The following is a 14,280-nucleotide window of genomic DNA, read 5'->3' as shown; positions in this document are numbered from 1 at the left end:
ATTTGAAAAGAAGAAACAAAACAGAGGCAGACCCAGGAAGGCTTTAGGGGGCAACTCTAACAAGGAGAAGGGAGGCTCTAGTGGTTTTAGTATGGGGGCGGCTAGTGGCAAATTAATTCTTGGAAACACCTCGTCCCCGCAGTCAAAATCCTCTCTGAGGAAAACCAATGCCAAGTCTAAGATTGCCACAAATTCTTCCAACGGCGTCCAAGTTAGTGGCATGGACATTCAAGAAAGTGAGTTGGGGAGCTTTAACTTTAATGTTGCGGATCCTCAAGCTGTCAATGACGCAGCAGACAAAAGTAACCAAATTTATGGGCATGAACCGCCGGATATTGATAAAAATGATACGGATATGTCGGTTGGGAATTTGCTGGAGAATGGAAGACATGTTAATGATGGCTATGTATCTATAGAGAAAGATAGGCTTCATGAAGCCATGATTGATGTTCAAATTGGTGTGGTGGGTGCCACCTCTACTCTGGTGGAGGCGCCAATATCCTCAATTTGATTGGGTCCATACCCCAGGTATTCCATATCCTTACTGTTTTTATGATGATTATGGTCTGGAATGTAAGAGGTGCTGGAGGGAAACCTTTCTCCGTTACTGCTAAAGATCTCGTCAGATTGAACAAAGTGAACATTTTTGCTATCTTGGAACCCAGAATCAGTGGTGAGAGGGCAATTGAAGTCATAAAAGGTTTGGGTTTTTCAAATTATTATGTTGTTGATGCCAATGGTTTCTCTGGTGGTGTTTGGCTTTTATGGAATAATGAGGTTGTGAAACTGACTGTTGTGGCTTGCTCCTCCCAAACAATCACTGCTGTTGTAATGGATGGCCAGATCCAGTGGATGCTAACGGTGGTGTATGCCTCTCCTTGCCCCCGGGTGAGGAGCCACTTATGGCCTTATCTTGATGGTGTTTCTGCAGCTTCTAACATGCCTTGGCTTATTGCAGGTGATTTCAATGAATTGATTCATAGTTCAGAGAAAAAGGGGGTAGGCCTGTTAATAAAAATAGTGGTCTTGGTAATTGGAGCGCTAGGAATAGCTTGGTGGACCTTGGGTTCATTGGTGCCAAATTTACTTGGAGCAAGAAAAATGAGCATGGTGAAATCGTCTGGGAAAGACTTGATAGAGGCCTTTGCAACATAGCTTGGAGACACCTCTTCTCTGAGGCATATGTTAGGCATCTTGCCAAAGTGAAATCTGATCATTGCCCCTTACTTATTGGCCTCCATTCCAATCATATTCCTAACCCTGATTTGAAAGCTTTCAGATTCCAAGCTATGTGGATGCTTCACCCGGAATTTGAACCTTTTGTTAATGATACTTGGAGTAGTGCTCAAGGTGATGCTAGTTGCAAAACTATCTTTCTCTCTTCTGAGCTGCAAAGTTGGAACCACAATGTCTTTGGATGTATTTTTCAAAAGAAAAGAAGGCTTTTAGCTCGTATATGCGGAATCCAAAAGGCTCTTTGCATTTGTCATGTGCCGTATCTGTTTGACTTAGAAAAACAGCTCACCACTGAGTATAGTACTATCCTTGAGCAAGAAGAACTCTTTTGGCTTCAAAAATCAAGAAATACTTGGCTTAGGGAGGGAGACAAAAATACCAAGTTCTTCCACCTCTCTGCGGTGGTGCGAAGAAGGAAAAATAAACTTGAAGGTCTTAATAATTCTGAAGGAGTTTGGACAGAGGATAAAGAGACTTTAAAGTCGATTATTGTCAACTATTTCAAAGATCTTTTCTCCTTTCGAATAACGACGACAACTATGGAGAATCTGCCTCACCTTTTCCCTTGTCTTATTGATGAAGATTTATTCGTCCTAAATGGGGAAGTAACAGATGATGAGATTAAAGCTTGTATGTTTGCTATTGGTGGGCTCAAGGCCCCTGGACCAGATGGTATCCCTGCTAGATTCTATCAAAAATTTTGGCATCTTTGTGGCAAGGATGTTTGTGATATGGTTAAGGTATGTTTCAATACAACTCAACTCCCTGATAACATTAATAATACCTTCATCTCGTTGATTCCTAAGGTTGATAACCCTACAAGCATGACACAGTTGAGGCCTATTAGTCTGTGTTCTACGCTTTACAAGGTCATCTCCAAAATTTTGGTGGGTAAATTGAGACCGCTTCTCCATAAACTTGTTAGCCCTACCCAAGTGAGCTTCGTCCCGGGTAGGCAAATTATTGATAATGTCATTGTTGCTCAAGAAATCCTCCATAAGTATAGGAACACCAAAGGTAAAAAAGGGTTTATTGCTTGGAAAATTGACCTTTCCAAAGCTTATGATCGTCTTCAGTGGAGCTTTATTAGAGATGTTCTTTGGGAGATTGGGCTAAGAGGGAAAATGTTGGAACTCATCATGCAATGCGTTACCACAGTCAATTACCAAGTCATTGTTAATGGTGAGCTCACTGATTCTTTCTCCCCACAATGTGGAATCAGACAGGGAGATCCCCTTTCGCCCTATTTATTTGTGCTTTGCATGGAAAAACTTTCTCATATCATTAATGGATGCATCACTACTAAGAAATGGAAGCCAGTTAAGCTATCTAGATATGGGCCTCCTGTCTCTCATCTCTTTTTTGCGGATGATCTTATTTTGTTTGCGGAAGCTTCCTCAACTCAAGCCAAATTATTGAAGGATTGCCTTGATATTTTTTGTGCCGTGTCTGGTCAGCAGGTGAATTTTGATAAATCATGTATCTACTGCTCTCCTAATATCTCTCGAAGTAACGCTATTGAAATTGCCAACATCTGTGGTTCCCCTCTCACTTCTGATTTAGGTCAATACTTGGGTGTTCCGTTACTGCACTCTAGAGTCAATAAAGAGACGTATGGAAACATTGTGGAGAAAGTTCAACGTCGACTTTCTGCTTGGAAGAGTAATACTCTCTCTATGGCAGGTAGGCTTGTCTACCTACAATCAGTTGCCTCTGCTATTCCAATCTACTCAATGCAATCTACTCGTCTCCCAATTTCCATATGTGATAAAATTGATAAGTTGAACAGGAATTTCTTATGGGGTCACACTGAGGATAAGTCCAAGGTTCACCTAGTTAAGTGGGAGACAGTTTCCACACCTAAATCTATGGGTGGCTTAGGCTTGAAAGATACCCATGCTATGAACCAAGCTCTCCTTGCTAAAACTGGTTGGAAACTTATGCAAAGAGACCCGGGCCTCTGGGCACAAGTTCTGAAAGGAAAATATCTCAAACACCACGACATGGTGGGTGCTTGCTCTGCTAAGTTCACTAATTGTTCTCATACTTGGCGTGGAATCCTCTTTGGTGCCCAAATCATTCCTAATGGTATGAGATGGAGAGTCGGATCTGGAAGCCAAATCCATTTTTGGAAAGACAACTGGCTTGAGAGTGGCGTACTCGAAAATTTTGCTACCATCCCTCTTTCAGCTGACATGCTTGAATGGTCTGTTGATGATTTCCTTACTGATGATGGTTGGAATGTAGAATTGTTATACTCCTGCCTTCCCCCTGATATTGTGGAACATATTTTCAGTTTACATGTTGGGATTGCGAATCATAGGGAAGATAAGGTAATTTGGAGCCTCACCAATTCTGGAACCTTCTCCGTGAAAACTGCTTATCTCTCTCTCTTTGGCGATGATGATATCATTCCTTGGAAATGGAACTTCATTTGGAAACTCAAGCTCCCACCCAAATTAGTGACTTTTCTTTGGACTATTGGTCATGGGAAAATTCTCACCAATGTGCAGAGAGCTAGAAGAGGGTTTACTAATAACCCGTGTTGTCCAATCTGCCCTAATATTGAGGAGTCAATGGATCATATTTTCAGGTCTTGTAAGCAGTCCCCTTTCTTTTGGAATGGTGTTGGAATCCCTCCTGAAGTTGCCCATTCCTTTGCTCTTGATTTTCAGAGTTGGATGGCCATAAACCTTAGGACACAATGTTCTACCATACATGGTTTACCCTGGAACCTTATCTTTGCTTCAACTCTTTGGTATTGCTGGAAAGGGAGGAACAATCTTGTCTTCAACGATGGTCAACAACCGCCTGTCTCTCCCCAGAAGTTCATTTTTCAATTTGCAAGGGATTGGTATGATGCCAACAAGTCTACTTCTAGTAAGCCTCCTAGACAAATTATCTCAATCCATTGGATCCACCCGCCTATTGGTAGATATAAAATCAATACAGATGGGAGTTGTAATGACCCATTTAGGCACATAAGTGCTGGAGGTTTGATTCGCAATTCTGAAGGGGATTGGATTAAGGGATTTGCTGCTAATTTGGGCAGAGGAACCATCATGGAAGCTGAGCTTTGGGGTGTTTTCATGGGCCTTTCTATAGCTTGGGATGAGGGATGCAGGGATGTGATCCTTGAATGTGATTCTTGGGATGCTGTTACTTTGATCCAAAAACCTATTCTGGATTCGCACCCTCTCTACAATCTCATTATTGACTGCAAAGAAGCCATCGGAAAAAATTGGAGATGTGAAGTCACTCATATATATAGAGAAATGAATGCCTCAGCTGATCACATGGCTGACTTGGGTCATGGGCTATCCCTAGGCCTCCATGTTTTTGTTTCTCCTCCTACCTCTGCTAGTAATGTTCTAGTTTCTGATTCTATCGGCAGGGCCCTTCCTAGGGCTGTTCTTGCCTGATTTTTTTGTTTTGTTGCCGGGCTTTGCCCTCCGTTGTACCAAAAAAAAAAAAAAAATAGTTTGAAATTTTTAAATTTAAGAACAAAATAAAGGATAAAGTGAATAGTATCATAATTAATTTTTTAATGTAAAATGTGATTTTTCGTTAAAGTAAACAGTAACAGAAGTTTTTTGTTAAACTTCCCATCGTTTTATGGTATAGGTTTAAAGATTCTTTAAAGGAATGGTTTTTCATGTTTTTAAAGAAAATGAGGATTAGTTGTGGGACTTATTTCACATTAAACTTTAACAATCTTAACCGTTTATTTTGCAAGTAATTTATAAATCATTCTTGCAAAAATTCAATTCAATCCGAAACCATTTGTCTATTAATTGTCACAATGAAATTTTAATATTTTTTAGAATATATTATTCGTCAATTTCTTTGAATCTAATTAGATACCTCAAATACTTTCAGTTGGGCTAATATTTTGTAAGAATAATCTATGAGGTGTAATTTGAAAAATAGACATGCATGTCGTTGAAGTTCTATGTAAAGTAGGCCCCACAACTAATCCATATTTTCTTGAAGAAAATGAAAATCTCTTCCCTCATAAGCACTGTATGTATTTAATAGATCAAAGTGCTCCAAATGATTAATATTAGTGTATAATCTTTACATTCGTTTCTATTGAACTTCCAAACAATGAAAAGGATATTTTCCATTCACTTACCTCCATCCAACGCAGTTTTGAAGTGACGTCAAAAATTTCCCACTACATATTAAAGTTTGTTAACCTAACTAAACTAGCTAATTCAAACTCGAAACTTCTTGCCCGACTGTTCATCATCGTCATAATGGCCACCACCTTCACCGTCCATATCCTTCTCCATCTTCTCTCTGAAGTATCTTGTTGATCTTGTGCAGGCATCGGTGATATTCTGGTCTTTGTTTTGCTTTTGTGTCTTACAACCATTTTGCATCTTTACACCAAATTGGAAAGCTTCCTTTAGCTAAATGTATGTTGTCCATATTCTTCTCTCTCGAAGTCCCACAGCTGAATACATCGAAAATATATATAAGGGGTGTGATATCCACACACCCTTCTAATTTTCGGTCGTCGGATCGAATGAATTGAAGAAAATCAACGGACAGAAATTAACAAAGGGTATGTGAGAAGTAAAAATGGGTGTGTGGATAGCACCCTTTATATATAATTGACAATAACAGAAGCAATGATTGCAACAAAAGTATGATAAAAATATATTGACCTTTAAACTCAACCCTTAGCCTTTAACTACAGTTTTTGGTTCTACAACATCAGTTCTGGATAGATAATTGTAATTGTACATGCTATGACAATTTACAGAAAGTAATCGACCAGTAGACCGAGACTATTAATACGACGGGAGTTATGGCGTGCATTTGAAGCAACCTGTAACTGTATCTCATTTAGATTGTCATAATGAAGTGCTCTGTAGATAACAGTTACTTATGAAACGGCTAAAAGTGCTTTGTCAACCAAAGGAACATCTCACTGCGTTTGCGTAACCTATGGTGTAGACATCAAAATTTCAATGAAATAAATGTTCGTCAATACATTAAAGTTTCGACATGTCTAGGCATACGTGGCATACGCTATGCGTCACACAAATGGTACACATGGATGTGACTTATCAAATTTGGACAAGTCATCAAGAAGAACACGTGTCAACACCTAGCGGTCATAACAGTGTAAAGAACAATGAAAAGTTTGAAGGATTTCTGAGAAATGCTAGAGAGAATAGAGAGAAGGGAAAAGCTCAATTGAATACAATGAATGAATTACAAGGTAATCTCCAAAATGCCTAACCACTTTACTTTTATAGTAAACTAACTAATGACAGAATTACTATATTGCCTTTTCTTACAATCCCACCTATTTCTAACTAACTTGATCCATACAACTACCTTATAACAACCAATCGCCACATGTACACTATAGTTATTACTCCCCCTTCAAACTAAGTGTAGTACTGCCTAGCGTAGTTTGCTGCAATGGTGTTGGAGGTCCTAAACCCAAGGTGTCTGCAATGCTTGAGAAACACTGGACTGTGTATACCTTTGGTAAAGACATTTGCGACTTGGTCTTCTATTGGAATGTAGTGCACACTTATATCTCCATTTTGTACTTTTTCTCGAACGAAATGGTAATCCGTGTCAAGATGTTTAATCTTGGAATGGAACACAGGATTGGAACTTGATGCCAAAGCTGACAGATTGTCACAATGAAGTGAAAATGGTTTTGATAAGAATTGATGAATGTCTTTGAACACATATCAGATCCAAAACACATTAGCTACACAATGAGCTAATGTTTTGTATTCAGCTTCTATTGAACTTCTCGAGACAGTTGTTTGCTTCTTCGACTGCCATGAGATTGGATTCAATCCCATATACACTACAAAACCTGAAATAGACCTTATAGTGTTGATATATGCTGCCTAATCAGAGTCTGAATAGGCAGTAACTTGAAATTCTATGCTCTTTGTATAGTGTAACCCATAATTAATGATCCCTTGCACATACTTGAATATTCTTTTCACTAAGTGAAAGTGAGCATTTGTAGGTTGAGTCATATATTGACACACTATATTGACAGAGTGTGCAAGATCTGGTCTTGTAAAAGTAAGGTATTGGAGAGCTCCCACAATACTCCTATAGTGACTTGGATCAGATAATAAATTTCTTTTAGTTGCAAGTATCTGAGTGTGAGGTTTGGATGAAGTTGATTTTGGTTTGCAGTTATCCATACCAGTTTTCTTTAATAGTTATTTAGCATATTTTGACTGATGTATGAACAAAGCTCCATCACCACTGTATTAAACATGTAAACCAAGAAAATAAGTGAGTTTACCCATGTCCTTAAGGTCAAACACCTCTGCCAGGTTATTAATCACTTCTTGAATTTAGTTGGACTTAACTCAATGAGGATTATATCATCAACATAGAGCAGAAGTAGAATAATATCACCATTATCAACTTTAACAAACAAACTTGCGTTTGAAAGTGATGCTTGAAAACCAAGAGCTAGAAGATAACTTGTGAATTTGAATTCCATGCCCTTGGGGCTTATTTCAACCCATAAAATGACTTGACAAACTGCAAACATGATTAGGATGTTCAGGATCCACAAATCCTTGAGGCTGCTTCATATAAACTTCTTCCTCAAGGTCTCCATGTAAAAATGCATTGTTAATGTCAAGCTGTCTCAAAGACCAACTAAATTGTACTGCTAATGCAAGTATAATTCGAAATGTGGTGTGTCTGACCACTGAGCTAAATGTCTTAGAATAATCAAGACCTTGTTCCTGAGTATACCCTTGTGCAACCAATCGAGCTTTAAATCTTGATATAGGACAGAGAAGGGGGGGTCGCATAGAGAGAGAAGAGAGAGATGTGTAATGGCGATGCGTGTTATTCCACACCATTGCATTTTATTTATAGCATTAGGAAGGTAAATGGGTAATAGGATTACAACTCTAACAGGATAATATTTAAGTTAGGAGATAAGATAGAATCTACTCAAGATATCTTAGATATAATAGGATTTACACAATTACATTCCTAAACAATTAGGACTACAACAATAAAGATTTTTTTAAGGAAATTTACAGCTAATATTCTTGTGCGGCAAGCAAGAGATGGGCTTCCACATCTCAAGGTCCATGGATTTCTTTCTTATATAAACCTAATTACTTCACAATACAGCCGTGAGTGTTTTAGGGTTTGAATATTTTTACCCAAAATCTCTCACTTGCCTGGCGTCTTTCTTTCCTCATGCCGACCGATCCAACTATTTCAAATCCATCTCTTCACACTGACAGCTTTACTATCAAAGAATGGGTCGCAAACGATTCATCAAAAATCTAGCGGATGCGGATGACTCAACTCCTGCTGCAGCCGAGGCAAACGAGTCGTTTCCCTTGTCCCATAGCGATCGATCCAGGAAAAAACCAAAGATTTCACATATTACTTGTGATCGAAAAATAAACAGTTTCACCATGGATCCCAAAGTAGCCAGCAACCTAACCGACGTCGCACTCAAAATCACTAAGCATCTTCTTATGACTGAAGGAAAAGAGAAGAACACTGTACTCGCCGCTATCCATCCAGGTCCTGCTGTGGCTGTTAACAGCCGGTTCAAAAGGTCCCACACAGGACCAATTGCTCTCTTTCCTCAAGTCCAACTCCACCGATCAACTCCATTCTCTCGCTTCCCATCTTGTCCCTTTAATCTTTGCAGACGGGTCCAATAAGGCCGGTCCCCGCCTATGCTTTGCCAATGGCCTTTGGGTTCAGTATTCTCTCCCCATCAAACCTTCTTTAAGAAGGTTGTGGAAACTGTTTACAAGGCGGCTATAAAACATGTTAATTTCCAGAACCCTGAGTCAGTTGACGAGAAAACGATGCTTATATTTTCAAATGCCTACACTTCTAAGGCCTTTGGAGCGACAACTTCAATGCATGGGGAACAATTAAAAGACGACAACTTTCACCTTCTTAACGGCACATCTGTTAAGGCGCGGTTCATGAGAATCTCCAAGGACCAATTTGTAGCAGCCTTTGACGGTTTAAAAGTTTTGAAGCTTCTTTACGAACAAGGCAAAAACATGGAGTGGCAATGCTCCATGTACTTGTTGCTTCCAGATTCAAGAGATGGGCTCCCTGCTTTGGTCGAAAGAGTTTGTTCCGAGCCTAGTTTCTTAGATAGCCACCGTCCCAAGACACGAGTCGAAGTTGGTGTTAAATTTCCAAACAACGTAAAGGACATTTTCCATTCGCTTACCTCCATCCAACGCAGTTTGAAGGTGCAATCAAATTATTCCCACTAAATATTACAATCTGTTAACCTAACTAAACTATTTTCAAACTCGAATCTTCTTGCCAGGCTGTTCATCATCGTCATAATGGCCGCCACCCTCACCGTCCATATCCTTCTCCATCTTCTTTCTAGCAAGTATCTTGTTGATCTTGTGCAGGTCATTAGTGATCTTCTGGTCCTTGTTTTGCTTTCGTGTCTTACGACCATCCTGCATCTTCACACCAAACTGAAAAGCTGCCTTGGGCATAGCCTCCTTTTGCTCATTGTATGTTGCCCATTCTTCTTCTGTCTCGAAGTCCCACCGGTGAAGACGACCCTTAGCCTGTCAGGGAAATATATTGACAATAACATAAGCAATGATTGCAACACATTTTAGAAGGAATCAAGCATATTTTCTTTATGTTTTATCAGAAACTTACTCGTCCACCCATGTCCATTTTTGACAAGTCATCTTCATCATCACTGTCAACCACCTCACGATTATATTCTTGATAACCAGGGTAACATTCTGAATAACTCTCCGAGATGAAGTTTGGATCCTTTTCTCGGGCATCCTTCTCCCTCAATTGTTGAAGTCTTTGGTCATCCCGCTTAAACACAGATCCTAAACCCCGATCCTTCTCCTCTTGAGTCATAAAGCGTGGATCCTGCATGTTTAAGCCTGTTTGTTCATCGTAACCCTCCATATTTGCCTGGAGGTATTGTTCAGGATAAGCCATTTGCTCAGCATATTGGTATTCTGGCCACTCTCCCTGGTAGGCACCGTCCATAGTTTGTGTTTGTGCCGCATCGTATCCGTTCTGAACCCAAAATGTAACATAAAATACCCATCCAAGTTGAAATGCAAGTCAAGTTTTGTTTAGAAACATAGTTGTACTGCAATTTTCAGAATGAAAATGAAAAGGATAAATGTACCATATCTTGCCATTCCTGAGGCACCCCGTAGGATTGGACGGGTTGGACAGGACCATAAGCAGGTTCATCAAAATAAGAAACTCTTTCCTTGTTCCGAGGAGACTCTTCCATGTCCTCGGAGAGAGGGCTTTGACTCAAGTCTTTACCAGGAACAACATAGTCAACACCATCCCCAACAAAAATGTCATCCTCGTCTACTCTGGCAACAGTTGGGCCTTGTTGTGCTTTTGAATGTATGTGATTTTTCCTGGGAGGGAGTGGAGGGGGTGGTGGCAAAATCTCCCTTCTAGTTTCCTTCTTCAAAATCCCATCATCAGGCTTCAAGGACTTATCCTCTCCATCATACTCATTACCAACGACTGAAATCTTTCCTGTACCTAAAATAGATGGACCAAGAAAAGAACTTGATTAAGTAATTAGACGAATAAACAACCAAAAAGGGCAGAAGGGATGAAGGATGAAAATAGTTGATGTGAAATCTCAAAACAAATTATGGAATCTGATCACTTCACTCATCACGAAATACTTCAAAATGCCAATGTCTGCGATGATATCAGGCAACCAAGGATACAAAAGTACACAGATATATGTTAGTTTAGTTTGGTTTAGTTTCTCCCAGAAAAATCTGAGTTGAATAAGATACGACTATCTGAACTGGTTGTTAGCTGCCCTGTTTCACCGTGAGTTTGGGATGCTTAGCTCCAAGCACAGGGCCATATAGCCATTTAGGCATAACGGCCATACAATTTTTATCATGAAAAATGATTTCAAATACATTTTTACCTATCTGATTGCTTTGACTTATAAAAGATATTCATAGCAGTTTATTATAGACGACTCTATCAAGGCCTTCTGTTGCGTAAAACTGATTATTCAGTTACTTTTGACCAAAAGCAGCATACCTCTTGCATCTTTTTCCTTCTTTTTCTTCTTGAGAACCTTCCCAGAAGATCCAAGACGAAGATATGACATAATTTTAGCAATTCGGTCAAGTACAGAACCATCAACATTGACAGTTACTGCTTCCTGCACAAAGTAGAAGCCAAAATAAGATAAACAGTCTAACAATGATGGGAAGACCTCACAAAGTGTCAGATCTTTTAACCTCTGTCTGTGGACAGTCAGCTTTACTCCTATGCAAGGTGGTTGGGATGTCATGAGTGTATCCTCCCTCCTGAGATGCAAAATACGAGAACAAGATGTAAATGTCAGGAAAATGGGAGATCACATTCATTGAGTATCCTGCAATAGCAAGCTCAGTGCTCTCAGAGAAGTGCCTACAAACACTTCTCAAAGTTGAACTTCCATGCATGATTTAGGTGGCAACTAAACATGAAATGGTCCTGAACAGGCCACCCAAGGTTTATAAGGGTTTAGGCAAGCTTAAAACATGAGCACAAATTGTTCCCAGAAAAGACTACTATGATCTAAATTAAGCAAGCTTAATATGAAAAGAGCATCAAAGGCTCTTACCATGTTAAAAATGAATGACATTCTACCAGGTAGGAACATCTCGTTGGTTTTGATAACGGCGTGGGGCTTGACTATCCATTGGTACACTGACTGAAACACAGAAATGAGACATCAATGAAACAGATAATGATTTAACAAAATAACTGCCTCATCATATCACCAAAAGTGACATACCTTTGCAGTAGCAGTGCGAAATGAAATTTTTTGGTCTTCCTTAGATGCTCTGTCAGTGAATAGGAAGCACACAAGTGTTAGCAGTGGCACACGCACTATGAAACTGGTAAAGAAGTTTATTGAGATATGGCTATCATTCTTCATATTAACACTTGAGATATGGCCATCAATATCAACAGAATTTAACCCAAATACATCGTGTTTGCGAAATTTAACACTTGATGTTTTTAAGATTAGACATAACTTGACAATATAAGTAATCCACATACAATTACCTAGATTTTGCATCAGTCTCATCTCCATCATCTGGCTTTTTGTCAATCTCACTTCTTACTTTGTTAAGTAAAGCGTAATCTAATCCTTTGACCAAATGTGTGTGTTCCACATCACCTGGACAACATTAATCAAGTTCAGCATAAAATAAGTCAACGCCCTTCCACATGTACAAAAATGGCTAGCCAAAAAACTATTGATTAGGTGACTCGTGACTTCACGAATTCTCATAGATATCAACAAATGCAACGTCAATCGCACTTAGCTTCACAAACATGGTAAAAAATGAATCCTATACCGAAAACTGAGACCCTGTAAACAATACAGTGGGAACAAATTTCTAAAACAAAGCGTAACACAAACCTCCAAGATACTTGCTCTTCTCAATGGACAACTTCTGTACCTCAGCTGCCCTGCAAATACCAATGTGCAAAGATAATTAAGCTATTAAAATAGCAGAGGCATTGATAAGTTTGATACTAACCGGAGATCAATGTTTCCGGGAGGCGCAACGGCATGAAAAGAACCCAATTCAGTCGGCTCATAATCGGGATTTTGATCTTCCCTTCGCTCCTTAGCTCTGTCTCTGTACTTCGGCAACTCCGGTTGCTCCGCCGCTTTCTCCTCCCTGCATGCACCATCACACAAACATTGCATCAAGGATCAAACGCATAATCTGCATTCCCACATTCGTTACCCAATAATTACATGACCATGCAAATCACGCTGAAATCTTTTTCCCAGATTTTAGCAAAACAGCTTAATTGTACAAAAAATATAACAAATATTAAGAAATAATAATAAAAATTTAAACTTTGGATCAAAATTAATACTGCCTGTATTGAATTGGAAGCATAATGTGCGTCGGATAGTGAAAACAAATAAAAAAAAAATTGAAACTTTTAACTCACTTGCGGCGGGCAACTTTCTCCTTGTAACTTTTCTTCGACGAAGTCATCGGTGAAATTGGGAATTCGAACTGGAATCAGGGAGGACGGAAAGATTTTTCCAATTGCAGTAATTAGGGTTTGCAGAGGAGTGGCGAACTCTCGAAAACGAGGTCGCCGTGGGATTGAGGTGGCAGGGAGAAATCGTTGCGCGGTAAAATTACGGATAAACCATCCTGCATATAACGATAATTGAAACGCACCGTCGTTGGATATTTATTTCTTTTTCCAATTTTTCAAAATTATATGAGAATTAAGTTGGGAATTTGATTAGTAAACGACATCGGTTAGCATCTCACTATCAAATTTCTAAATAGAGTAATAAGAGCTATTTATATTACACAGCAACTGTCATCAGTGTTTAAAATATCAACGAAATTGTCGATATTTTCGTCGAAATATAAAAAAAATTAAGGATATATATGAAAAGGGGTGAAATGGAAACTTCACCCTATGTCAACTAGATATACAAAAATCAATGAATATCGATGATATTTACTGATTCATTACGAAAATTTTGCCGGAACCCATTACAGATTTCAAATTTTTGAAATTTAAAAAAAAAATTATTTTCTTTAATTTCGACTAAATTATATGAATAAGTTAATATACCCACACCATTACAAATTTTCATTGAATGCAATCGATATCGATATTTCCATCTATATCGATATTTTAAACACTAAATGTCACATTATGTGATCAACTAATATAATATGATTATAAAAATTATCAATCTAACATTATTGTACAAATAAAATGCCCTCAAAGATGATGCAATTGATCTTAGTCCTTCACCTTCATTGAAGTATAATACAATACAAATTACAATAACTAGGACCTATATAGTATTAAGAATAATAATAACAATAATAATCTTTTTTATTATTTATTTTTATGAAACTAAACTCAATTTACGTCAATATTGCAAAAGATAGTGAAGAAACAAGAGATTAGGTAAATATTATCTTTTTACCAGGTAAGTATTCGATCAAT

At 38.6% G+C, this 14,280-nt stretch overlaps 2 protein-coding genes and 1 pseudogene across 2 annotated transcripts; 2 read left to right on the top strand and 1 right to left on the bottom strand.

Moving 5' to 3' along the window:
• The first annotated feature begins 561 nt into the window (after positions 1-561).
• Positions 562-4,658, top strand: LOC125475244. The gene is made up of 2 exons (XM_048579847.1): positions 562-888; positions 984-4,658. Exons 1-2 carry the CDS (start codon positions 562-564, stop codon positions 4,656-4,658), a joined length of 4,002 nt encoding a protein of 1,333 aa, XP_048435804.1.
• A 3,452-nt stretch (positions 4,659-8,110) lies between these two features.
• LOC103950288 lies at positions 8,111-9,512 on the top strand (annotated as a pseudogene).
• Positions 9,408-13,458, bottom strand: LOC103950227 (suppressor of mec-8 and unc-52 protein homolog 2). The gene is made up of 11 exons (XM_048587738.1): positions 13,249-13,458; positions 12,822-12,965; positions 12,701-12,750; positions 12,340-12,454; positions 12,065-12,113; positions 11,891-11,980; positions 11,523-11,591; positions 11,320-11,443; positions 10,418-10,794; positions 9,922-10,302; positions 9,408-9,824 (listed from the first exon to the last, which is right to left on the bottom strand). Exons 1-11 carry the CDS (start codon positions 13,293-13,295, stop codon positions 9,546-9,548), a joined length of 1,725 nt encoding a protein of 574 aa, XP_048443695.1. The 5' UTR covers positions 13,296-13,458; the 3' UTR covers positions 9,408-9,545.
• Between the last annotated feature and the right edge of the window lie 822 nt (positions 13,459-14,280).

This window comes from the organism of the source record quoted next, unplaced genomic scaffold, assembly GCF_019419815.1.
Source record: "Pyrus x bretschneideri cultivar Hongxiangsu unplaced genomic scaffold, Pyrus_bretschneideri_v1 Contig1, whole genome shotgun sequence".
NCBI lineage: Eukaryota > Viridiplantae > Streptophyta > Magnoliopsida > Rosales > Rosaceae > Pyrus > Pyrus x bretschneideri.
Note: the sequence above shows the minus strand (reverse complement) of the source record. Positions and strands in the feature narration are given on the sequence as shown.